The 27016-nt window shown below is 58.1% G+C and overlaps 1 protein-coding gene across 1 annotated transcript; it reads right to left on the bottom strand.

Moving 5' to 3' along the window:
* Window positions 1-3248: 3248 nt before the first annotated feature.
* Window positions 3249-13127, bottom strand: LOC122371225 (cell surface glycoprotein 1-like). Its single transcript, XM_043347378.1, has 3 exons — window positions 12886-13127; window positions 4101-6084; window positions 3249-3547 (listed from the first exon to the last, which is right to left on the bottom strand). Exons 1-2 carry the CDS (start codon window positions 12908-12910, stop codon window positions 4517-4519), a joined length of 1593 nt encoding a protein of 530 aa, XP_043203313.1. The 5' UTR covers window positions 12911-13127; the 3' UTR covers window positions 3249-3547; window positions 4101-4516.
* Window positions 13128-27016: the final 13889 nt, after the last annotated feature.

The raw sequence follows: 27016 nt of genomic DNA on the forward strand, positions 1-27016 counted from the left end.
TCCGTTGCTCAATGAGCACTGCATTAGTTAGCCTGCTGAGACTGCTTGTTCTGTCAGTGTTATTGAATAACTGGGGATGGTCTACCATTCAACCAGCATGACTTGTCTGCCCATTGCCTTACTCTGTTTTCTAACGTTTCCTTCTCTGGTTTGTTTCAGGTACGTGCCGTGCGCGGCTGGTCAGGTCCATTTGTTTGGCGCCTGTAAGGTAAGCTGACTGATAACAGTTCGCTCAGGGGATTCGTGCTGTCGATCGGGAGTAGATCCACATGTTGACATCACACAAGTGTCGGCCTAGTGTGCCGGCGCTAGGCCCTAGCGCTACTGCCGCACCACCTGGTGGACATTTGTCGAACCTGTGGTGTGGCGCGGGATCGCCAGTCCTCCGAGGTCCGTCAGCTCCCCCTGAGTTATCCGGGTGGCTTTCCACGCAGGTGTGCGGTGTTAGCCAGAGATAAAACATGAAAATCACAGCTCAACCCCAGGCCCGGCACCGCAGCAGCTCTGGGGAAACACCGCACCTAGCCCTGGCTGTGTCTATCGAGGTCGGATCAGCTCGGCAGGCTGCCCTCAGTTGTAGGCAAGCTTGTCCTCGACGGTACTTTGCCTTGTAAACAGTGTCTCTGTTGTAAGCTCATGGCTGTATTTTATCCGTCATCCGGCCAGCGACGGGCGCTCGGATCGTGATCAGTGCCTTGGACTGCTGGAATTCATTGCGGGCGGTTCGGCGGCCGGCCATCTACGAACGTGTCACACTGTCACACATCATGTCACTTCCCTGACTGGCGGTCACTCCAACAGACCATTGATGAAGACAGCTACAATAGCTCCAGTAGTTAGCGTATGGACACCTTATTGCATTGGGGTGACTGAGCGCCTGGATGGCTTGTCTCCATCCTTAATGCAATGTGACTTCGCAAGCAGCCAGAGGTAGCATCAGCCTACTAAAGCCTCGCATCCCACTATCCTGAAATGATCCAAATAAACTGACAGGGCATAACCCACAAAACAAACAACACAAAACAAGTATTTTGCCAAACACTTAAATGTTACCAGTGATTACGCTCATGAACGTGATCCTGATAAATAATATCTATATCATCCATGTATATGACATCCATGCTGCACGGTGTAGCTAGTATGTTGTGTCGGCTCATGTTCTCACTCTTATATCATAGCCGTTGCATTATAAGTTCCTATATTATACAACATTTGGTGACATTTTACATATCGAACGTTTTTGCCGATTTGTTTCTCTACGTCAACTGCCAAATTTGCTATTTGATACGTTGGCGGATGCGGGGACGGCTATGAAGGAGCAGTGACGTTTTCCGATGACTCAGTCACCGCGACTCCTCTCCCGGCCTGGAGGGATGGACGGATTCTGGTGATTTCTGCTGGCATTGGTACGTCAGCTGATGTGATGCGGCGCTAATGCCTCGGCCGCAGGTGGGACCGCAGAGGATCGCCGGGTCCGCCGCGGGCGGGGGGGGGGGGGGCTCGGTGGAGCGCGGTCACCACGGGGTGGGCCGGGTGGGGTTCTCTCCCCAATATCGGTGTCCAAAGGACATTAGTCTTCTCAGTATCCACCTCCGACCTTAAGTTTCCCGCTATCTCCGAGCCGAACTCCCTCCCAGTTTCCCTTAGTTTTTTTTTTCAGAGCTATCCCACCCCCTCTCTGAACCCGTCTCCCTCCCAGGCTCCGAGCCCGTGCAGTGCCTAACTGTAGTCTCCCTAAGCTTCCTAAGCTAGTCGCCGGCCTTCGGCGCCCGGTGCCGGGATGTAAATCCGCGGCAGCTTTGTCGGCTTTTATGGCCATGTTGCGGGAAATCTCATCCCCCGGTGGGCGGAGAGGCTGGGGGGGGGAGGAGGGGGAGGGGATGACGTCAGGTAGCTGGACTTCGACGGGTCCTTGAGGGCCCGGCGCTCCTGTCCAGTGTTTTCTTTTGATTTTGTGTGTCGTGTAAACACGGCCGTGGTCAGGTCAGCAAAGGCCAACATCGCTGGCCGTAACGGTTTGTGCGGGACGGGTATTTAGTCCCATCGAGACATTACCACAAAACAAACATTGGCACATTAAAAAGGTTTGTGAGTCGCTCCGTACAATCCACCATCATATCTGCGCCGGGTAACCTTTCGAGCACATCTTTAAGAAATAAGACATATACCTGTCCGTGGTAGCCGGATAGCCACATAGCGTCACAAATGACATCATTTTGGTGGATGTAACATTTGTTACTTTGATACTATTTATGTCAAAGTTATCCAAATCCAGTCGTTTCGGCTCTTTGGAACGTAGTCAGTCTACTTATTGACCAATCTTTGCAGCTCATTGAAGTCGCAGCTACATTACACCTTGTTACACCGGTTGGTCTGATGCAGCGCCTACTCGTAAGTCACGGTCCGTCAGTTCGTCCCGCGCCGTGCAAACAAAGCCTGTTGTCGGCCATGACCGCGGCGGCCCGTGTCACCTGTGTCCCCACTGATAGCTGAGCCGTGCCACGGCGGCCCGTGTCACCTGCGTCCCCTCTGGTGGCTGAGCCGTGTCGCCTGCGTCCCGTGTCACCTGCGTCCCCTCTGGTGGCTGAGCCGTACTGTGTCACCTGCGTCCCCTCTGGTGGCTGAGCCGTGCCGTGTCACCTGCGTCCCCTCTCGTGGCCGTACCGTGTCACCTGTGTCCCCTCTGGTGGCTGAGCCGTGCCGTGTCACCTGCGTCCCCTCTGGTGGCTGAGCCGTACCGCGGCGGCCCGTGTCACCTTTGTCCCCTCTGGTGGCTCAGCCGTACTGTCACCTGCGTGCCCTCTGGTGGCTGACCCGTACCGCATCGGCTTGTGCCCATCTGTGGGTCGTTCCGTGCCACGGTGGCGGGATGATGGTGTCCCAGCCCGTCGGTAGGGCATGGACACGTGATCAGAGGACTCCAGTCCTCCGGGAGGGGTGCCGGGAGCCCGCCGCCGCTACCGTTGGCTGGAGTGGTCATCCCTCCGTCCGGCGACGGGCTGGTCAGTCTGTCAGTGCAGTCCGGCCGTGAGTGTCTTGGCACTCGCCGCGCAGTGACGCGGGTCAAGGCTTCGGCTGCTGGGGCTCGGACAGGTGTTCTACGTAAGAAGCCTGTAGCCAGGTGTTGTACAAATGAAGTGCATGATAATATCTACTCGTATGTGTTTAGCTACAGATATTTGAGTTCTCAGATCAGCATTGTGAGCGGTCTTGCCATAATGCGGGCTGGTCAGTCTGTCAGTCCGCAGTTCTGATTACACCCGATGTCATTTATTGCGTACCGCGTTGCACCTCCTACTCTCACATACATTCATGAGCTCGTCACCGTAATGGAGACGGCGCGTTCCCGGTCGGCCCTCGCCGGGACAGGCCGCGGCACCCTGGTGCTCAGACACCGCTCATAAAGTCACTGATGTCACACAAAATCGGTATACAAACAGCTCAAATACTCCATACTTCATAGACAAATTGAAGGCACATTAGGAAGGCGCAGGTGACAGTGTTTGCTGTCCCCGTTGTGACAAAAAATATGGTCTACAGGTTTAACCAGGGATGCGGAGCCGGAGCCGGAGCCGGAGCCGGAGCCGCCGGAGCCGGCATATTTTGCCCGGAGCCGGAGCCGGAGCCGGAGCCGTGAAACAATATAGCCCGGAGCCGGAGCCGGAGCCGGAGCCGTCAAAAAAGGGGGCGACTCCGGCTCCTTTTCTTAAGAGGAAACATATATAACAGTAGAACAGGAAACAATTATTTACCTAATTCGGTTTGACAGTACAAGGCGTAAAACAATGTGGTGTTCAAAATAGCCTTGTTATACGAATACAGAAGCAGCGTGTACCGTGTACCAATCCCATCGCCTTTTTTCTTCCACCCGTATTTTATGGATCGCGTAGGGGTGTACTGAGTAGAAGCCGGAGCCGGAGCCACCGGAGCCGGAGCCGCCGGAGCCGGATCATTTTACTCGGAGCCGGAGCCGGAGCCGGAGCCGCCTTGACATTTCACCCGGAGCCGGAGCCGGAGCCGGAGCCGATTTTTTTCTCCGGAGCCGGAGCCGGAGCCGGAGCCGTCTGAAATTTCCACGGCTCCGCATCCCTGGGTTTAACTTCTCTGAGACTTGACCATGGCATCCTGTGCTGTGCTTGCCTTTTTCTGTAATCTTTTGTTAGCCAGGTGGATCGTTAAGGACTAGTCACTGCTTAGGGCACCTACACGACCGCACTCACAATTCACGACTCCTGTACACGTGAGCAAACACTGGTGCAAAATAAAATACCGCTCCCGACTGTCCGCAGCTGTGGTATGAGCTGTCTCAGGAGGCGCTCAGTCGTTCTTAGAACCCCGCGCCCTTCCGACCGCGTGCTGAACTCTTAACGACGGTAGAATCGGAGTCGGATCCCGAGTCGACTCGCGTCTTCCGTCCTCACTGTTCGGGGCTGCGTACCGTGCCATGCGCAGTGTGCGCGTCTGGCGACGCTTTGACCCGGTCGCTGCTGAAACGATCACGGTGACGGGGCGCCGCTCAGAGGACCACGGTGAAGGGCCGGCCGTCACCGAGCTGCGGCTCGTCGTCCGTGTGCACGGCCTCCTCCAGGTCGGAGAGCACCTCGTCGGGCACTTCGGCCACGATCTGTGTCTGCGGGCTCACGCGGCCCTCTGTCACCACCCCCAGCTCGGCGGCCACCTGAGCGCCCAGCTGCTCGAAAAACCGCCGGCTGCCGTCGGCGCCGGCCGCCCGCAGCGGCGTCAGCGTGCGCGCGCCGGTCCGCTCCGGCAACGCGCCGGCAGCGGCCGCCGCCGCCCCGGCGTCCGCGCCCGGCAGCTCGAGGCCGAGCGCGGCGCGCTGGGCGCCCAGCCGCTGGCCGGCGCCGGGCAGGTACGACCCGCCACCGCCGCCCGCCTTCTTGTCGGTCGGCAGGTATGAGCCGCTGCCCTTCTTATCGGTGGGCAGGTAGGCGCCGCGGGCCTTCTCCGTCTCGGCCGGGCTGTCGACCCTCTGCGGCAGGTAGGTCTGCTGCCGGCGGGCGCTCAGACTGCTGCCGCGCGTGGGCAGGTAACTGGGCCGCGCCGGGCGCCGCTCAGCCGTCCGGATGGACGCCACCGGACGCAGGCTGCGGCTGCCGTCCGACGGCGCCGAGATGTAGCTGGCGCCACTGTCGCCGCTAGAGGGCTCCGGCTCCGGTTCCGCGCTGGGTTCTGGCTCTGCAGAGGGCTCCGGCTCGGCGCTGGGCTCCGGCTCCGGCTCCGGCTCGGCGCTGGGTTCCGGCTCCGGTTCCGCGCTGGGTTCAGGCTCGGCACTGGGTTCTGGCTCAGGCTCGGCGCTGGGCTCAGGTTCCGGCTCTGCGCTAGGCTCAGGCTCCGGTTCCGCGCTGGGCTCCGGCTCTGCAGAGGGCTCTGGCTCGACGAGGAGCGCCCTGTTCTGAGCGGCGAGCGGGCCGGGCGCCGGACCCCAGGGCAGGAAGCCGTCGGGCGGCGGCAGCACCTGGATGGGCGGGGAGCCGCAGTTGGACAGCTCCGGGTCACCCGGACTGTCCACGAAGTCGGTCGGCCCGTGCGCCTCCAGCGGGTCCGAGACCTCGTCGAGCTGGTTGCGCTGCGGCCGGTCGAAGGCGTAGGTGACGATGGACGGCTGGTGACTGAGCGGGTCCGGCTCGGCCACCCGCTGCAGGCTGCGAGAGGCGCTCGCCGGCACCGGCCGCCAGTACATGAAGAAGTCGCTGTCGGGCCTGTCCGAGACAAAGTACGAGTCGGAGCCGCGCGCCGGCCGCGACGAGCGCCGCGACGCGCGCGCGCTGAGGTCGTCGACGGCGTTGGCGGCGTCCTCGGGCGGCCAGCCGGAGACGACGAAGCCCTCGGCGTCGACGAGCAGCAGCTCTCCGTCGAGCACGACGAGCTGGTGTCGGGCGGGCACGGGCGGCACGGCGGGCCGGCGCGGCGCCGCGACCACCGTCCGCTGGCGGGCCGTGCGGCTGCGCGCCGACAGTGGTCCGTCCAGGTGGTTGAGCACGCTGCCGTCGAGCCGCAGCAGGGCGGCCAGGATCGAGGTGCCGTGGTCGTCGGCCGAGACGGCGGCCAGCGCCGCCACCGCCACTGAAACAGACGGACAGACGAACGGACGGTCAGCGCGGGCCACACGGGTCGTCAGCCGGGAGCAGGCGCAGTTCCGGTAGCTGTAGATCGTCGTGGTGTCATTGTTGTCAGGGACCGGGTCTGGTTAAAAAAAGAAAATGGCATGGCGCCCAAGGCTGCGCCGGTGCAACCAAAAACTCCTTAACCGAGTACATATAAACAGGTCTTAAACCTCACATATGGAAGATTTATTGGTGCTAGAATACAGAAAACAACAAAGGGTCTTTTGCATGCGAAAATAAGGACATATGTTGATTGCGGCCAAGGGGGCCGCAAAGGGTAATGCTAATTGCAGTTATGTGTACGTGATACGTGACGCCCGCTCAACAAAAGGTAACAACATTGAAATTAGAAGACTTGTTGCTAGATAATGGCTCATCTGGTCGTCTTTTTTACAAAGCGGAGGTCAGCACCTAAGATTCTCAGCCGTGCCTTAAACGTCGTACCAAAGAAAGAGACCCATTCGCTAAGCGGGTCAATGCCGGAGCACACTTAAACGTGCAATTTGGAGACGGCAGCGCGGCCGTGCGTCGCCCCTCGCGCGGACAACGCGTCAGCCGAGCGGCGTTTCTTTCAGCGCCGTCCGGCGCCGGCGGCGCGGCGGCACTGCGAGAGCTGTTTGTGCGGCCCTAATTTGATGAGCGCGGCGACTTTTTCGGTAATGAACGGTGTCGCCTGCACGGGGGTCATGCAGCCACTCACGGCGGCCGCTGTTGCGCAAGCTGACCGGGGACGGGTCGGACGGTCTGCAGAGGCCGTCACCGCGCGCGGCCCGGTCAGCGAAGAGTGTCTGAGTGTCTCAGACCGTGGTGGCGCGGCCATTTCAACACCTGACCGGGCGCCACATGACCCTGAGACTGTCGGTACGGCGCCGTGTGGTATTTGCCTATAACTTACTGGGGAGGTGAACTGGACGGTACTGGACGTTACTAGGGAGGTGGACTGGACGGTACTGGACGGTACTGGGGAGGTGAATTGGACGACTGAGGGATGAACTTTAGTTTCTAATTTAACTGACAGGATGGGCTGTACTGACTGGATAAATTGTATTTTCACGATGCAGCTGCCTGGTTGAACTTCACGTCGTTTTCTCGTCTAGACTGATAGGGCAGAGCGAATTAAGCCGACTGGTAAAATGGATAGGCTACCGGGTCGGATGAGCGCACTGGTTTGACCGGCGCGGCGGGGGCGGCCGCGCAGATCGCCGATCGGTCGGCTTCCCTGAACAGAAGCCGAAAACCTCCCGGTATTCCCTCTAGAGGTCATCAGGACAGACCGGCCCGTGTAAACACGCTTGTGTGGGTGGATGGCCGGCATGCACTCACGTTATGCCCAGTTTGGAGAAAACAGGCGCGCTGAATTCGGATTAGTACACTGGCTGAATGGTTGTCGGTTTATCGACTGGGCTATTTGTTACACTCCCAGCCGACCTGTCCACCGCCAAGTGGTCTGGTCAGTGGCGAAATTAGCTTTCGCTCGTATGCATGTGGGGGTGCCTAGATCTCGGGCTCGCGAAGAATGGCGCTTCTTGGGACCATGTCAGTAGCAGCCGTATCACTATTCGTATCTCGTTACCATATGATCGGTCGTATTTATGCTGCTGCTCGCAGAATGATGCGCTCACGAAGCCGGCGGCTAGTCCGGTGTGTTTTTGGACATCGAGTGTTCCGAGCGACCCGATCGCTGCACTGACATTCTCTTCCCGCTGGGAGCCGCCGAGTGGTGTGTGCTTTCACCGGTCAGCGCGGCGGCCCGCGGCGAGTAGTTGTGCCGGTCATCGGTCACCGATCACTGGTCATCGGTCATGGGCCGCGCTGGTCATCGGTCATCGGTCACGGACCGCGCTGGTGACGGGACGCCCGGCGGGCCGAGAGGGGCGGTGTTTTTACCACTCGACGCGCGGTGACAGTCACAGGTGGTAAGGATCGATAGGGACAACTGCGGACGACGGGGACGTGACTGAGGGGGCTGTGGGAACAGTCCGGCGGGTCACCGGCTGGCGGGCGCGGGAAATGACCGAGTGGATGCCTCTCTCTCTCTCTCTCTCTCTCTCTCTCTCTCTCTCTCTCTCTCTCTCTCTCTCTCTCTCTCTCTCTCTCTCTCTCTCTCTCTCTCTCTCTCTCTCTCTCTCTCTCTCTCTCTCTCTCTCTCTCTCTCTCTCTCTCTCTCTCTCTCTCTCTCTCTCTCTCTCTCTCTCTCTCTCTCTCTCTCTCTCTCTCTCTCTCTCTCTCTCTCTCTCTCTCTCTCTCTCTCTCTCTCTCTCTCTCTCTCTCTCTCTCTCTCTCTCTCTCTCTCTCTCTCTCTCTCTCTCTCTCTCTCTCTCTCTCTCTCTCCTCTCTCTCTCTCTCTCTCTCTCTCTCTCTCTCTCTCTCTCTCTCTCTCTCTCTCTCTCTCTCTCTCTCTCTCTCTCTCTCTCTCTCTCTCTCTCTCTCTCTCTCTCTCTCTCTCTCTCTCTCTCTCTCTCTCTCTCTCTCTCTCTCTCTCTCTCTCTCTCTCTCTCTCTCTCTCTCTCTCTCTCTCTCTCTCTCTCTCTCTCTCTCTCTCTCTCTCTCTCTCTCTCTCTCTCTCTCTCTCTCTCTCTCTCTCTCTCTCTCTCTCTCTCTCTCTCTCTCTCTCTCTCTCTCTCTCTCTCTCTCTCTCTCTCTCTCTCTCTCTCTCTCTCTCTCTCTCTCTCTCTCTCTCTCTCTCTCTCTCTCTCTCTCTCTCTCTCTCTCTCTCTCTCTCTCTCTCCTGCAGGCTCTGCTGGATGTGGGTCGGGTCAGACCGGTCGTCACGAGCGGCCTGTCCCCCGTGGCTGGCCGGTCGCCGGTCAGGCGGCGGCACGGGATGGTCCGCCGCCCGCGGCAAACTCAGGAGGTGGCTGGCTGGCTCTCAGGTGCCCCGGGCGCCGCTCCCCGCCCGCCGCGCCGTAACCTTGACCCGGAGCCGGCCGTCACACTGACCCGGGGAGCCGGCCGTCACCCTGTCCGTCCGTACACACGGAGCTGACGGGACAGCCGTACGGGGACGGAGCCGGCCGTCACACGGTCTGTCCGTACACACGGAGCTGACGGGACAGCCGCACGGAGACCCGGAGCCTCGCTGTTTTTCTTGTCTATCAGCTCCGCAGTCCGGCGCTGGCCGGGGATCGGCGGAAGGACAGCTGCCAGACACAGTCCGTGAGCGATTGGAGGCTTCTTCGCGGCTCCACATTGACCGATGACGCGCCGGCGGCGCTTCTGGACTCGGTACAGCACGCCAACGGGCTGTTACGCAACACGCCGTTTTTACGCGCACATCTGGATCTCTGCCCTCCGGCGGTGGCCGACCCCTCCGGCTGGTGTTGGACGTTGATCTCCCTCTGGCCGGTTTCGGCCGTGGATCTCCTCCCTCGGGCCGGCGTCGGTCGAGCATTTCTCCTGCCAGTGTGAGCTGTGGATCACCCATCCGGTATGTGTGGGATAAGGATCACTGCACTGGTCACTGATCTGAGCTGACCGGCCGACCAGTCCCGGTAGCGGGCTGAGCGGGCAGACGGCGGACTGTGGCCGTACTCGTGGGAGGTGTGCGTGTCTTGGTGCACGCGCGCCCGAAGCTCATCACCGCCGTGCACGCGTGCACACACGAGCCCGGGGCTTATCACCGCCCACCGCCGCTCACACGCGCTCCGTGCGCATACGGCACCGTCGGGCGGCTCACCCGGTCAGATTAGATGAGGTCCGCCGCACCACCGATTGTATCTGCGAGGCTGCTCATCTAGGAGACCGGTGCCCCATCCTTCACCAATTGGCAGTTTGCACGGCGGTTGAAATGACTAGGCGTTATTCGTCATATCGTCGGACATTATGTCCTTGTAGGGGCTGAGCTACGTGACATACATTCCAGACTCAGGCGTATTTGACGTATCGCTTCCGGTTCAGTAAGCGCCAATGAGGCGATTTTATGCAGAAGGAATTATTATATGTTCGGTAATGTTCTGCGATTATCTCCGCTTGGATTTCTGTGCGGGACGTGCCACCGATGTCACCTCTGTGCTGTTGGTGGTGTCACCCGTCAGCGGTGGGATCACCGGTTTCACCTCTGTGCTATTGGCAGCGGCGGGGTCACCTCTGCCCGTGAAGGGCCTCCTCTACCTCCGCACACAGACCAGCCCCGGGGAGCTCTGTGGCCGACGTTCCCAGGGGCCCCGTGAAACCCACGGTACGGCCACGGCTCCCACGCGCCGCACTCCCGTGACGCAGACACGAGCTTCATTTAGTTATTTTGAATCCGGCAGCGGATGGGAACATGGACGGAAGTTGTTGGTTTTAATGAGTGTTCTGTATGCATTTGCGAACTGCGGATGACGATGCGTTTCTCTACCATGGGTACCTGGTAGGATTCCCTCGCCAGTGGTTACACTTTCCAGGCTGTCTTTTATTTGTTTCCCAGTGTGTCGCGGTGTTAAATTGTTTTTCCCAGCCATGCTGTTAGTAGTGTTATTCACTGTGCACTCCCCCCCCCCCTTACCGGTCAGTATGGTGGCCCCTGTATGTCTGGTCTGGTGCCATCCGCACGGGCCAGGTAGTGTTACTTAGGTGCGCCGGTCGGTATGGTGGCCTGATAGGCGTGGTGCCATCCGCACGGGCCAGTCAATCCTGACGGTCGACGCCATAGCACGGCTAATGAAGATAAATAAAGTACCTACTGCAGAAAGATGTGGTTTCAGAGCTTGGCACAACGCTTCAACTTTCGATTATTACATTTTTATAACTCGCACGCTTTTGCGTAATTTTTACATTTTGCTAAAGATGCGTAACAAAAGTTAGCGTGTTTATCGGTCAAAAAGTCGAACATTGTTTCTTCTGCCGCATGGGAAAATCAGCAGATCACTGTCCATTTCAGATAAGCACAATGTTTTGGCCGTTTAGGCGGATCGCAGTTTGTTATGTCACGCAGGCAGCCGGTCGCCCGCTCCCCGGCTGCCGTTGCGGTGATCTGTCGGGTTCCGATGGCCCTGACATTCCCGGGCCGCAGCGCGATTAACATGGACCGACGGGCGGGATGAGCTGACAATTCATTGTACCGTCTGCCGCCGCCATACCGCTGCGTTGTATCCGGCATTGGGCTGTGCGCGACGCCTGATAAGTCACGTTAATATTCAGAGGCAGTGAATGTGACCATGACAGCATCATTAGGGCCTACTTGTCAGATTTAAACATTTTTTCAGCGGTTACAAGGTAATGCTACTCGGCACTCACCCTTACAAAGATTAAGAGATTTATATGATTGAAACGTGTTCTTTTGTACTCAAGATCACAAATTTAGCATGTTTTATTTGCAATTTGATGTTAGTGAGTGTCTGTTAATCAGTTTTCTCCTGTGGGTCGTCTTTTTAGGTATGCTTTTATATAAAGTTTTTTTTTTTAAATAATCGGCACGCCGAATAACGTAAAAAACATTCTGTATTACAGCTAGTAGGTAGTAATTCTGCCAGCGCACAAGGTCAGCTTCAAATCAGCTTCGGTTTCAAAACAGGCTAATGCTGAAAAATATTGCCGAGGTCTCGGGCCATGACTCCTTTTCTCCATCGGACCTTGACGGAGACACTAATGCTTGCCTGTTTGCAGACTCGGGCAGGCTACCCAGAGCTGTGTGTTTCACAATGCCACACGTGGCGAAACCCTGACATGTGGCAGTCTCTGCTACCCTTGGGGACGCCGGGAAACGAGCGGTGGGGGGGGGGGGAGGAGAGGCACCTACGGCCCAGGACGGAATCCATTTGCACACATCAGTCTCAGACTTGTTCCAAGAGCCGTGACCTACAGACTTTGAACTTACACGAAACGTAAACGGTGTCAGGCTGGTTTGCGATGTATGATTCATCATCGTATGCTAATGAGGGCCGTCTCGTGGTCTTCCCTAGTCCGTATGATAAGCGTCCGCTGCTGGTGTCCGATTCCACTGGAAGATCCAGGGAGGGGGCATATGGGGCAAATGCCCTCTCCCGCGGGGCCCGAATTCAAAATTTAGTGGTTTTTCGAGGATAAAAAGAAAACAAAACAAAAAGCTTTTATAAGGAAAGGTTTGTTTTCAACGGCACATCAGTGCGTAAGGAATCGAAATCCTGGGAGGTTTTGGAAAGTGGAGAAACTTGTTTGGGGGTTTGCCCGGCAGCATCTACGACCGTCTTTCTGGATCCGCCACTGTCTGATTCAGACATCAATTCAGCATGGACAAACGTGACCTGCGATATTGTCGAGTGACAAGCTTTTTAATGATAAAATATGGGTTTTTACAATGCTGGGATAGTCAGCTTGATTTCACATTTCGAAAATTGCTATATAATTTTAAATTAAATCTAATGAAAAATTATCTGATATTTGGCGAAGACGCTGTCTCTGGGAACGTAGTCAGGAAGCCTGGAACTTCCGATTGATAGCTGTGTGATAATGATTAATTTTGTATCTGCATGTCTTCGGTTTTGCATGGTCAGACAAACGTCACTCTGGTATGAAGAGGCCAGGATGAGGACATACAGCACCTTCCCTCCACCGTGTGGTCGTCATGCAGAGGGCGGTGAGGGCTGGCTGGTCGAACCCGCACCCGCTCTCGGAGGGTCGGCGGGACCCTCGCCCTCCGTCGGGCAATTGGGACCAGACCCAGACCCGCCCTTCTGCTGGGTCTGGGTCTGTCAGACCCAGACCCACCTCCTGTTGGGTCTGGTTCGTCAGATCCCAGACCCGTACCCTCCGTGAGGTCAGTCATAGCCAAACCAGACCCTGGTCCCGCCCCGTCACTCACCGGCGGCGGTGATGAGGGAGCGCATCGCGCCGGAACAGCCGAGTCTGTCTGTGTCCTGCTGTCTCTCCACTGGGTGTAGCGCGCGGCCTGTGTCGGACGCTGCCGATCTGACGCTGCGGTCGGCTCGCTGGGACGCTGCCGGCTGGCTCGGCGGTCCGGGCGCCACTGACCGGCGCAGCTCCTCCTCCTCCGCGGCTCTGAGAGCGGCCCGCTCCCGCCGGCTGACCGCCCGCGCCGGGGCGCATCGGCAGCCGCAGCCGACAGCCGCTGCAGAAAGTAAAAGTGTGCCATCTCGGCGGGCGCCGGCCGCGGCGGCACGGAGTGGCTGCAGTGGACTGGGCGTGCTGCGCGGGTCAGGGGGTGATGAGGTCAGAGGCGGGGGAATCGACGGACAGAAATACAGTATCATCATCTCCGCTTTATCACTGACCCCAATATATTTCCTACGTCACACCCCGTCACCCATTCTGTACATCACTGACCTTTGCTGACCGGTGAGTGCCCGCCCCTCACACACCGTTCATCAATAACTCTGACCCATCACACACTCCGTCCATCGCTGGCCAGGGGTGCCCCATGTTGCTGTCCATGCTCGCTGTTATTGTTTTCAACCTCAATTAAACTGCAGGTGGCCGCTGTTGACAGCGTTTAGGCTCCTGCTGCGGTGCTTCTGATAGTCACATCATTTTGCTGCTGCTCTGCTCATCGCCACTTTCCTCGCCAGTAGCCAGTAATTACTGTTGTGCATGGCTGCTGCCGGAGCCGCTGACCCGTCCCATTGGACGTCTGTGAAAGTGTCCGTCTCTGCCTCCGGCTCGGTCAGAGAGGCTGACTGCTCTGCTGTTCTCGCCCGCACCTCTGTCCCCCACCCAGTGCTGCACCCTGGGGCTGCGGCGCGGGGCCGCGGTGTCCAGGGCCGCTGTGCCAGGTCACGTTACGCCACCGCCAACATCTGGTGGTATGTCCGGAGCGACCGCCGAGCTGACCGCTCAGAGTGGCCCCGGCTGGTGTGCGCTGTGTGAGCCGGTGCAGCTCTGAGGGCCCTGCTCCGCCCCTGTCTTTGTGATAACCCAGTCCGGTGACGCGGCCCGGCCAGGTGGTTCGATGGACGGCACAGGTGGCTGACCGGGACAGGTGGCCGGCCCGCGGCGCTCCCGGCCGGCCCGCGGGGCTCCCGGCCGGCCCGCGGGTGCTCCCGGCGGCCACCCGCGGGACAGCTCTCTGGGTGCCTGAGTGGGCACCGCGCGCCCGTCCGCACCGTAGCGTCTTTCACTGGACTGACCTCCGCACATGCTACTGTTAGCTGGTGTTTAATGGGCATTGGCTATTACATATGTCCACCTACAGCCTTTTCCATGTAACTGCCACTGGAGAATTATTAACCCGCGCCCAGATGGGGTCTGCCGAGCAACGCGGTCTGATGGGGGGGGGGCCATTTTGGCCCCCCCCTCAGATCTCGAGAACCACGCAACATAGCGACAAGCGGTAAACGGTGTTGGATAGCCCCAACAGGGAACTACCTTGTGACCCAATTTCATTGACCCCGGTCAAACCGATGACGTCACAGGTCAGGTCAAAGGTCGAATTTTCACCGTTTACAGGCATTTCAAGAAATGCGTTGTAAAATCGTGTAAAATGCATTTCATTGAAAATCATCGATGGGGAAATGTTCTTCAAACACATATTTTGCTATTTGAGGTCACTGATACCAGGTCAGGTCACAGAGGTCAGGTCACTGGGGGGTCACAATATGAAAGTGTCGTGTGATACATGTTTTATGGTCCATTTTACATGACAAATGCGATTATGTGGGTCAGACAGACTTTAGGGCCAGCTTAGGTCACGTTTTGGTCAAGGTCAGGTTAAGGTCAGGTCAAATTAGGTCAAATTTCAAAGTTGATATTGTTGCATAAAATGGGTATCGATTCGATGCAGCTCGTCACGGGGAGTTCAATGGTGGTCTCCGTTTTGCGCTACGAGGTCTAGAATTGCTAAAAATTGAGTTCAAAAATTTGACGTCATCAATTTTTAACAGTTTTTTCGCTATAACTTGGCCAAAAAAAGAGGTATCGATCTAAAATTTGGTATGTATATCGAAGAGTGCAGGGACTATCACATATATTCCGTTTTTTTCGAAATTCGAAAAATTTTTGGAATTTTTTTGAGTTTTTCTAAAAAAATCAATTTTTTTAATTTTTGGGGGTCAAAATCCAAAAATTTCAAAAATCCGAGATAGCAGTTTTGTAGCGCCGTCTTTTCTCTACACAACCACATAAAGAACTTTAAAATTGCTTGTGAACTGTAGAATTGGTGAGCGTTTCAAGATGTCATGTTTTTTGCTCATTTTTACTCGAACATGACCTCAGTTTGACCTCAATAACTCCTGACCTGAGGTGACCTGTGACTTGAAATTTTGTGTGAGGGTGTCAAATTGATGTCCGGTAAGGTACCCAAAATTTGGCGGCGCTGCGCGCCGCCGTTTTCTCGCTATTTAAGAAAAACCACAGGGGGGGGGGCCAAAATGGCCCCCCCCCATCAGGGCGCGGGTTAAGCGTGTCGCGAGCACCTCGGTCTGTGCAGCCTCTTTGTGGCCGTGCGACGGGATGGTGGTGAGCTGGCAGGTCAACCCGAGGGGCAGCACCGTGTCAGAATCGTTCCAGCAGCCTGCTAGGTCAGTGGTCTGCAGAGGTAGATACTGGTCAGCGGCGCCCGCAGGCGCCCCGCGCGGGCTGGGTCGGGGCCGGCCGGTCACAGGGGCGCCCGGGGCACTGGCCGGCTCCCCGCCGCACGAAACCGGCACGGAGGCACCCGGGGTCAGGGTGTGGCCCGAGGGTGTTTGGATGGCGCCCTCCGCATGGGACGGAGATAGGGGCCGGCGCCGACCTGACCGCGACCGGCTCCGACCCCGGCACGTCGATGTGTCTGCTCGGGCCGCGACGGGAGAGCCGTGCGATCAGTGACGCTGAAATGTAGGTCGATAGGACACTGCGGGAGATGTTTCAGATATATGATCGGTGCTGATCTCGTGTTGACGCCTCTCCATCCCAGCACGATCCGAGGTTCGAGCTATGGAGCCTGTGCGTCTGACGGTCCAGTGCCCCAGCCGTGGGGCGCGGGTCCAGCCGACCAGCCGTGACCTTACCGCCAGACCGGTCCCGCCATGTCTGTAAGGACCCCGGCTGTTCAATGTTCATACGATTACGTACAGTAATATCCATATTCGGCGGTGGACAGGCTGCCGGTCTTACATCGCTGGTCGTGCACGCTGATCTCGTGATGATCGAATCTCGTTATCTATCTGGTTGCGGTGAGTGACGTCCGTCGCTCATATTCACTCCCTTTTCCTCGTACAAACTGTAGTGCGGTGCCCTGACAGCGCTGATTTCCCGAGCTGTCGCTGGTGTGGGCCTCTGGAAGATCTCACTCTCAACCCCTTCATCCACCCGTCCCCGTCCCCGTCGATCTTCGCACGTGCCGGCCCCGACTCTGGCTGCTCCCCGTCACATAACTTCCGGCGGTGTGCATTGTTGTCGGTGAGGCCGGTCGTGGCGCACTGCCTATCAGAGGGGCTCGGCAGGCGCCGGTCAGGGTCACCGGGACATAGCCAGACCCGTACAACAGCCGTACGGACGGAGCGCGTACCGGCGCGGCGGCAGCCTCCCGGCGCCGAGTGACAGAACATGAAGTGGCCTTGTCGGCGGCCGAGTCGGCTGTCTCGGTGCGCCGATCGAGTCGTCTCCCTGTCGGATATCCGTGATAGGCCTGTCCGCTGTCAGTGTTCTGTCAGCGGGAGCGTGTGACTGGAGGCAGCGGACGGGACTGTGGCTGATAGGACCGTTTAGTGATGACAGAACTGCAGAGATGCGGCGCGATACCCGATATTGGTCCATTGGCACTTCTGCGCTAATAGCACGGCAGCCGTAACTTCTTAGAACTACAACCCTGATATTTGATACAAATCCGACGCTTACAGAAAAAGCTCGTATCAGAGCCTGCTTTAGTTCATTCCATGCCTCAGATATAAACTGCCAAAGTCGTTTTAGCTTGGAACTTTGATGGCAGTAGCTGCACCTTCCCAGCGAATATTGGCCTTATCTACCCGACCATCAATAGATCACCAAGAGACGTTTACGGGATCGATTGCTGCAACATTCTGGGGGCAAATTGCATACTTGATCAGAACTGTCGACGGCCAATGTGAGGCATCCCATTATTGCCGTCCCGTTAATGCGTATCTCTGTCTTAACGGGCCTTTCCCAGGCGGGGACCTTGGCCTTGGTCGTAGCTGTGGTGATAAAGGGTCGACAATGAGCTGGTAAGCCGCGGATTTGGGCGTGCATGTTCCGCCGGGTCTTCCCAACAATGTGGTTTGTGGATAAGAGACGAGTTAGAAAGGCGTGGGCGGGTACCCCGAAATTCGAACCAGCTCAGGAATGAAGAGTCTAAGATCTTATGCAATCTCGGTGCTGTGTCCGTGATTCCCACTTAACTTAATTTGGATGCCAGACACGTGTTCGGCTGTGCCCTTGAATGTCGTATATCAGTATATCTTGTGTTGACAGTGATAGTAGTTTTATGGTGCTCGTAACAATGAACATGCCAAGTCTCCATCCATATTTTTTAACTCGTCGCACTTTTCCAAACTAGATACTACTTACCTGCCTTGCATCAATTCTGAAATTATTATCCGCGTATGTGGGTCGTGGGACTGGGTCCATGGCTCCGTTTCTCCGCTCCGGTGTCCCGGGTGTTCCGGAACGGAGTCACTATCCGCGTTGTGAGTCTGGCTCCATGGATGGCGCTACTCCGGTATCTCGCAGAAATGGCGCACGTTGCGCAATGCGCACACCTGTTACAACACTTACCGGCTCCCAGAGTGAGTCAGCGTCGTGCGTGTCCGGCCGGTGCGGAGCCGACAGGACCCGTGTGGCTCTCCGCCGCTGTGGAGCCAGTGCGACCCGAGCGGCTCTGTGACCTCAGGTAGCCCCCGGTCTGTGCGTTGTATGTATTGTTCGCAGACGAAGAACCTGGGATCGGACTTCCGCCAGTTCACACAGACGTCCTGTGTGAACTGGACTGTGCGAACTGGTGTCCTGTTGTGTCCGCTACTCTACACATTGAGCTGCCTCACCGGACCACATGTGATCCGGCGTCACTGACTCCAATTCTAGCCCCTCGATGTTGTCGTTCTCACCATTGGCACCGGTCTGTGTGGAAGTTGCGCTACTCGGAGCTCGTTCTGTCTGAATTTCGGCGGCTGCTGTAACTTCCTTCGCTGTCTGTCTGGTGCTGGTGGTAACTGGTGGTGTCTGGTGTCTTGAGCGGTGCGTGCTTCCATCTCTGAATAGCGCTGAGCCGTGGGACTCTTGCGGGGGCGTCGGCCCCACGACGCTCCCCTCAGCGGATGAATTCTCTGTCCCCGGACTGCAGAGGACATTTGCTCTGGACTGTGGGTCCCGTCTGCCCCGTACTGCAGGAGTCAACTGCCTGGACTGCGGAAGGACATCTGTTATGGACTGCATGACTCATCAGCTCCGGACTGCGGGACTCATCTGCCCCTGATGGCAGGACTCATCAGCCGCGCTGCAGAGGACACCTGCCGGCCCGGTCGGCAGAGGGCTAAGCCAGGGGCGGCCGACGTCCGGCGGCGATCAGTATGCGCGCGACGTCCGTCTGTCGGCGGGACTGGTTGTTTATGTCGCGGTCCAGCGGCGGTCAGGGTCAGTGTGTGTGAGCCGCCGGCGCTGACCCGTCCTCAGGGGCAGCGGGTGGAGCGGGACGGCTGCCGCACACACCGAGCGACTGTCCCACACCCCGGGCGGCTGTCCCACACCCCGCACGGCTGCCCCCACATCCCGGGCGGTGCTGGGGTGGTGCCGTCTGTCCGGTCAGAGGCGGGCTGCCGGGCACCGCGGCAGCTCCGTCCTCTGGAGTCAGCTCTGTCGTTTCTGGAGTCTTCTGTGAGCGCCGCGGCAGCTCCATCCTCTGGAGTGTTCTATGAGCGCCGCGGCAGCTCCATCCTCTGGAGTGTTCTGAGCGCCGCGGCAGCTCCATCCTCTGGAGTGTTCTGAGCGCCGCGGCAGCTCCATCCTCTGGAGTGTTCTGAGCGCCGCGGCAGCTCCATCCTCTGGAGTGTTCTATGAGCGCCGCGGCAGCTCCATCCTCTGGAGTGTTCTGAGCGCCGCGGCAGCTCCGTCCTCTGGAGTGTTCTATGAGCGCCGCGGCAGCTCCATCCTCTGGAGTGTTCTGAGCGCCGCGGCAGCTCCGTCCTCTGGAGTGTTCTGTGAGCGCCGCGGCAGCTCCATCCTCTGGAGTGTTCTATGAGCGCCGCGGCAGCTCCATCCTCTGGAGTGTTCTGAGCGCCGCGGCAGCTCCGTCCTCTGGAGTGTTCTGAGCGCCGCGGCAGCTCCATCCTCTTCTGGAGTGTTCTATGAGTGCCGCGGCAGGTCCGTCCTCTGGAGTGTTCTGTGAGCGCCGCGGCAGGTCCGTCCTCTGGAGTGTTCTGTGAGCGCCGCGGCAGCTCCGTCCTCTGGAGTGTTCTGTGAGCGCCGCGGCAGCTCCATCCTCTGGAGTGTTCTGTGAGCGCCGCGGCAGCTCCGTCCTCTGGAGTGTTCTATGAGCGCCGCGGCAGCTCCATCCTCTGGAGTGTTCTGAGCGCCGCGGCAGCTCCGTCCTCTGGAGTGTTCTGTGAGCGCCGCGGCAGCTCCATCCTCTGGAGTGTTCTGAGCGCCGCGGCAGCTCCGTCCTCTGGAGTGTTCTATGAGCGCCGCGGCAGCTCCATCCTCTGGAGTGTTCTATGAGCGCCGCGGCAGCTCCATCCTCTGGAGTGTTCTGAGCGCCGCGGCAGCTCCGTCCTCTGGAGTGTTCTGAGCGCCGCGGCAGCTCCGTCCTCTGGAGTGTTCTGTGAGCGCCGCGGCAGCTCCGTCCTCTGAAGTGTTCTGAGCGCCGCGGCAGCTCCATCCTCTAGAGTGTTCTATGAGCGCCGCGGCAGCTCCATCCTCTGGAGTGTTCTGAGCGCCGCGGCAGCTCCATCCTCTGGAGTGTTCTGAGCGCCGCGGCAGCTCCATCCTCTGGAGTGTTCTGAGCGCCGCGGCAGCTCCATCCTCTGGAGTGTTCTGAGCGCCGCGGCAGCTCCGTCCTCTGGAGTGTTCTGAGCGCCGCTGGCCGTCGGTCAGTCTGCGCGCCGTCCTTCACCCGTGAGTGGCGGCCGTCACACAACATCCGCAGCCTCCTGTCCATCCGCAGCCCTCCGTCCATCGCGCGCATGTCTGCGGCGCGGCGGCTGTCGGCTTTGAGCGCTCACAATAGACCGGCACAGAGCTGTGCCGCCCGCGGCGCCCCATTGTCTTAGTCGACAGGGTTATTCAATGGTGGTGGGCGGAGCTGCATTACTTGGGATACTGAAAAACTGAAGGTCAGCGCCTGCCGCATGTTTTGAAGGGTCAAGCGAGGCATTGATTCTTCATGCAAGAAAGAAAACACTTTAAGCCAGCTGCTGTTTGAGATAGTGAGTGCTTCAACGCTCATTTATCGGGTATGGCCGAGTCCACCGGCGGACCAAAGAGGACCCCAGCCCTATCAGAGCGTCTGGCCTGGGACGGCTGGGCTGAGCGGGGCCCGCGGCGTCTCGACAGGGACGGCTGGACCGCGGGCCCGGGCCGATCACTGGTTCCTCCTGGGCCAATCACTGGCTCGCAGCGTCCGACCCAGCTGCGGCCGTATCCGGCGCGTGGGGTGAAGTAGTGAGGAGTCCCATCAGAGCGCGAGGTCACCCCGGTGGACCGGGCCGGTGCGTCGCTGCAGCGGCGTTGGGCAACATGACCTGGGCGTGATGCGGCCATCCGCCGGGGCGCTGCCTTCAAGGGGCTGACGCGCTAAAGACGGCATTCACGACTCCAATGCCACACGCCGGGGTATCGTTTGTTTGTGTGGCAGAAGTGGACCGGCGGGCGGTGTCGTTTGTTTGGGTGTCAGCGGCGCCGTTGTAGTGTGGTGTGAGTGATGACGCCGGGTGTACCGTGTTGCAGCGGTCCGGTATTGTGATGCGGCCGGTCCGTGGACGGTGTGGGCGGTGTGACCCGGCCGAGGCCAGACACCTGTCACGGCTCTGTGAGCCGCTCTGTGCCGTGTCGGGTCACCCCACCACCCGGTCTGGTGTGTAATGTCGCTCATTGCCGCGTCATTCGGCCAGTAACGCTGCACCACGGGGGCCCGGTCCACCGTGATGACGCTGTGGCATTGATAAACTGATGGAAATCCAGGTCACTCGGAGATGCTATTGTTTGATAAGTTTCTGGAGTGCGATAGTCTTTATTTTGCTATTAGAGCTTTATGAGAACAGCAGCGCCTCTGGTAAGCTTTTGATGCTCGACGTTGAAGTTTTGCTCTTTCTGAGTGATGCCGATCGCTCCATCAGTCCTCAGTTGTGACTTGTCGTGGTCTGAACAGCTGGGGCTGCCCGACCGGACGTGGTTCCAAACTTATTTCCGGCCCTTCAGCTGTTGCATCTCCACCTCTCCCGTACCGCTCCCACTTCCATCAGACAGTGCCAGTCGACCCACGTCCTCCGGGTGGTCCCATTGCAGGCGCTGCTTCGAAATATTGTCTGGCAATCATTTCCACGGAGCAGTTGTGTCGGGATCCGACTGACAAGTGCGTGGACCGCCACTCCTCGGGTTGTCTCCCCATCACGGGTTGATGGTCCTGCAGGGCTGGGATAGAGGTTGAGGCGCCACAAAACCATCCCCGGAAGGCCGGTGGACGCGGGAGGGTGTCCTCCGGGAGTGGGGCGGAGGCGGTGCTTGAGAGGAGCCAGCGCCGCTCCGACCGGCCGGGTCACGTCACCATTCCCGGAAGGCCGGCGGACACGGGAGGGGCGCCGGTGACGACACGGGGCAGTGGCCGTAGGAGGCGTCGTCGGATCACTTTCGCGTCCCCCGCCAGCACACCGGCTGATCAGAGCGGGGGCAGGGAGAGTGGCGGGGGCGGAGAGAGAGCGGCTATCGGAACTGGAGAGTTACTCTTTACCTCAATGTGTGTGTTAAGTGTTCTGGTTTTATGCGAGTCCATCGGACAACTTTATTGTGGGTCAGGACATTTTCATAATTCGGAAAGCGGGTAGCAATCAAAGTACATAAAATCTGAACGTGGCATCCAAACGATCAGGCGTACGTTTTTCGTTAGGCTCGTTTCTTTGGCTGCGAGTCCTGAGATTATGGGTCATTGCTGGGCTCTGATCTCTCTACTTAAAATTTAATCTGTATTGAACAAGTTTTTTATACTCCGGGAGCGGGCGAACCTTTTGTGCGTATAGGTAACGGGCTTCCACCGCCTCCGGACGACCCCCTCCCAGTTACCGCGGCGCACCGTCGCTTTGGCAGGTGATCACGAGCGTCCGCCGCCGTCAGACGCAGCCCGCTGGTCGTGACCGTGGTATTGCCGACCGGGGGCTGCCGGCGGCGGCGCGTCGTGACCCGCGCCTCTGTCCCTGTCGATGGCCGGGCCGATAGCCGGTCCGTCCCCGTCGGGCGGGTACCGCCGCCGGTCCGTTACACGTCCGAGTCAGTGGTGCACCTGTCTGCCGGGGTATTGAAACAGTTACAGCCGGCGAATAAAGTCACTAACGACCCACCGTGCGTCAGATTGGCGACCAAGGTCTATAAAACTGGTTTGGATGGAAAAGGATTAATATATGTATTGAGTCGTCTTAATTTTTGGGGAGTGGGAGGGGGGACAACTGCCGTGTGGGAGGATAACTCATGGCTCCTCTGAAGGCGCCTGTAAGTACCCACTGCGGGCGATGGCTGATTGTCGTGGTAAGCTGAATGATGTGTGGGTTCGAACGGAAGGCTTGACGCAACAAATGTGCGTATTCGCTCTGTTTCGCTATAGCGTGCTGTAAACGTTCTTATAACCGCTTGGTGAGTGTCGTGGCTGAAAGCAATTCAACCATTCTCGACGAATTTTGTTCGCGTTGTGAAACGAAAACACGAGTTCATGGGAGTTTGCTGTGTACTGAATTCCGTTGAATGATGCAAATGAAGCCCCACGTAGCCAATTATTCTTGCGCTGCTGCTGTGGCTGTGACACGACCGTTGTCGCCCCGCTGTGGCCGGTGGCTGGCCGTGTGGGCTGCCGTTGCACCACGGCGCACCGCTGAGTCGTCTGGCGGCGGGCCAGAGCGGGCACTTTCCACGGTCGACCCCCGGCAGCTCGGCTCGTTTCACCACCGAGTGGCGCGCGCCGCCCTCCACGGGATCCCGTCTGGACCCCATCTCCCCATGTCACGGCGCCGTGTGTCCAGTCATCCCGCCGATACTCCGGCGGGGGTCCGGGCCCACACTCGGCGAGGGATCGTGCCTACGCTGGACGAGGGTCCATAGCTACACTCAGCGTGGGTTCGCAACTACACTTAGCGAGGGCACGCGTCCACACTCGGCGAGGGCACTCGCTTACCGGATCGGGCCAGCCAGCCCGCCTGTCCGGAACCGATTGGGGTGCCCCCATGGCCCCTGCCCTGCGGTGTCTTCTGTCCCGCGGACCGGGACCATGCGGTGGTCCCTCATGATGACCGGTGGCTAATGCCGCTCTTGGGTTACCGTTTGCCGTTGATGATGCCCTCTCCAAATTGGAGGCTGTTGTTCTGGGTGGCGTGATGAAGGCTATACAGCCATCTCGAGCATCAAAGCTGCCGTTATCTATTTGCATATGTAAATTAACTTACGTAACAAGTTGCATGCATTTTCATCTGGTCTGAATGACATGCTTCATCCCCACATCGACTGAGGTGTATTGCGCTGCGCCTTGGCGGCTGCTGACTCACGGGGCTATAACTGTGGATCGTGCCGGCTGCTTTGGCGTCTGATGGACTTAGCGAGTGCCGCTGCTCCGCGGACAAGGCCAAAGTTCTGAGCCGGCCGTGGAAGTCGGCGCGCCGAGCTATCGACTGGTGGATCCATGGCGGCCCTGATGGCAGAGTGGTGATCCTGTCTGTGCACTCTGGCCGCGGTCTGATCGATGCGCTGTCGGACGAGTTTTATTCGGCTGTAATGACGCTATTCCCATGCAGTCCACCACAGCCAGTAACGGTGCTCTGACGTTCACGGACCACCCCCATGAGCGGCATTGTGGGCCGATGGACCGAGCGTGTTGCACAAGTGGCACTTCGCGGTCAGCGTGTGTTAGTACAGCGGAGATAATGACGGGGATGCAGAGACGGCCGGTCGTGCCAATACGTGCTGTGTGGTAATCGTTCGGCGTGTAGGATAACAGCTGAAGCCATGTGGCTGGCGCATATGGTGCTCTCTGCACATGTAGCTGGACGAAGGAATCGGTACACAGTCTGTGAAACACTGAACGTGGTCGCCGCGCGGACGATGTCCGTGATGTCCAGGAGTCGGTCTCAGCAGCTCAAATATCAATTGGGAGAGCGTCCGTGTCTTGAGTCGACCCGTGCGGAGGTAGCGAGAGCCTGGTCTCCGAATTTACCGGGGATTTATCGATCGGTCGGTAGAGGTGTTTTTTCCGCTATATTTTACACAATGTCACAGGCACTTACAAGGCAGCTCGTGGGCACAATACACGCGTTAAGGTCGGTAGAGGTTAGGTCCTGCGAAACAGGTAACCAGGTTTACTTAACTTAGCTTTTAATATCTGAAATTGTTCATTGTGAACATTCGTGCCAAGTAAAAAGCTGACATATTATATGGCACATAAACCGCTGTCAGTCTGCAGTCGCACGGTAGCCACGGACGTCGGACCATTTGGGTGCAGCGCCACATTAGATTTCATGGCTCACGCGCTGCGGTAAGTGGCCGGTGCTCGGCTGATAAATAGCCGTATCGAGACTCCCACCGTCATCACTGGCATTGCGTTATGGCCCGGTGTGCAACCTGCGGCGACGGTCGCGTGGCACAGTGACTCGACCGCTTCTCTCCTCCTGTCCTCTGCCCATCTGCTGTCTCCTCTCTCTCTCTCTCCCTCCCTCTCTCTCTCTCTCTCTCTCTCTCTCTCTCTCTCTCTCTCTCTCTCTCTCTCTCTCTCTCTCTCCCCCTCCCTCCCTCCCTCCCTCCCTCACTCACTCTCTCAGCGCAAATATACAATAATGGGTCGGTTATAACCGGAGAGGGTGCTGTAAGTACATAAGCACCTACTGGAGCAGTTGCAGTCACAAGCACAAATTGTTTCGCAATCTGCAATGGCCGTTATGAATTACGATGTTTGCAAGTATCATAATAGGTTGATACCGTCTGGCAAGTAGGTAATCATTACTGTTGCAGAGACGACTACTATTGTGTGTCTGCCGTTATCGTGAAGTCGAAGGATAGCTTGTGAAACTGAGTGATTAGGGACATTTCTCAAAATTGCACAGAGTTGTGATACGATTGGATTGAAGCCACTACGTGGGTCTTGGAAACGTGACATATGGGATTGGGCGCCGATGACTTTTGAACTCCGAGCGCACTAAAATCACTGAAATCACACATGACATAGCACAAACGTGACGCAGCTGGAAAAGCTTCGAATTCCTTCGTTAGTTTCGGTAGCTTCCATTTAAAAATAGGAATAAATGGTTCAGTGCATGTTGGAAACAGGTGCCCAGCAAACTGGTCTTTTATGTAAAACACACGATTGGCAGGCACTTAAAAGCGACATTAACCGGCCGTCCCCCTGCAGACCCTGCATTAACCGACCCGACTCTGGGCACGATGCGTTCCCCGCCACGCTCTGGGCGCGATGCGTTCCCCGCCGCGTCTCCCGCCCAGGTAACGTCGGTGGGAAGTGCGCGCCGCCGCCGCACGTGCCGTGTGGTAACCGCGCCATACCGGAAACCGGCAATATCCGGTCTGACCCGGCCCGGTCGGCTGGAGCGCAGTGTGACTCATCCCCGCCAGCGGCGGTGTGGGTGGACTGCGCACCGCGGCCGGCCGGAGAGGCGACGAGTGGAGGGGCAGGGCACGCAGGTGGTGAATGCGGGGGGGGGGGGGGGACCGGAGACGAGCGGCGTAGCTAGTTTAGCTGAGCTGATTTGTTGGACTCCCTGCTAGTTTATTCTTCAGCCTCGAACTCTGTATATTCCTCAGCCTCGCGGTCGGTCAGTTGATCTCTCGGCCTCGCGGTCCGCCGCGACTGTTTGCCGATTATGCTGTGGTGGCGTCCACAGAGGCTCGCTGTCGGCCTGAGTCACATGATACCCGCTTGTCCCCGATAGTGGGCCGCCGTGTGCCCGTTCCGCTCAATCCGCTCTCCGCCGGAGACGCTGAGCCGCCGGTAATGAGGCCGGCCGTACCGTCCACTGCGGCATTGTGCTATTGTTGATACGCTGCGGTGTCGGCTTATCCCGTGCGGCGCGATAGGGCAGCCTGAGTGGCCATGGAGAGCTGCCTCCCCCCCCCCCTCAGTGACCGGCTCAGTAGCCATGGTGAACCCCCTCCCCTCCCTGCCGGCCTGGCTCAGTGGCCATGGTGAGCTGCCCCCCCCCCCCTCATCCCGCTTGCCATGGCTCACTGAGTGATGACCCCCCTCCCCCCGTGGCTGGCTCAGTTGCTCAATGGTGACCCGCTCCACCTGTATGCTGTGGCTGGCGGGTCTGCGGTACACTGTCCCGTCGTGCCGGTGCTGTGATTAGTCTGTACCACTCGGTGGCAGTGTGTATCGTCCCGCGGCTCACTGTCTGCGGTGTATACCGGCCCCCGGCCCGCTGTCGGATGTACCGGCCCCGACCCACTCGGCGGCAGCTTTAGCGGGAAATCAGCTATCAGTTGCGTAATGACTACACTACATCCTACTGATCTTCACCGGCGACCGCGCGTAAGTTCATGTAAGGTTTTATAAAACTCCAGCGGAGGTCACAACATTCACAGAATCACTGTTCATTAATGTTAAATTACACCAATTTTATCCACACTAAAGCTTCCCATAAGCCTTCGATTGCTGCTCAGATGATCGTTGTTCATATATGTATCCAACTTCCTACATCTCCGAAACCCGCACATTCAGATTTGCCTGTCTGGGTCCGTCTGTGTGCTTCTGACCGATACACACATCACTCGATCTGTAGTAGGTATTTCGTTCTGGCGGTGCACCGCAGTGTTTTCACACGCCGGTGCCGGTACTGCTGGCGCAGTTTTAC

The sequence above is a fragment of the Amphibalanus amphitrite genome, unplaced genomic scaffold (genome assembly GCF_019059575.1).
Source record: "Amphibalanus amphitrite isolate SeventyFive unplaced genomic scaffold, NRLGWU_Aamphi_draft 001217F_arrow, whole genome shotgun sequence".
In the NCBI taxonomy this organism is placed as follows: Eukaryota; Metazoa; Arthropoda; class Thecostraca; order Balanomorpha; family Balanidae; genus Amphibalanus; species Amphibalanus amphitrite.

Coding starts and splice junctions, on each gene's coding strand:
- LOC122371225 (XM_043347378.1), bottom strand. CDS start 12,910: ATGCGCTCCCTCATCACCGCCGCCG. Junction 6,085..12,885: donor CTCCCTCATCACCGCCGCCG/GTGAGTGACGGG, acceptor CGTCTGTTTCAG/TGGCGGTGGCGGCGCTGGCC.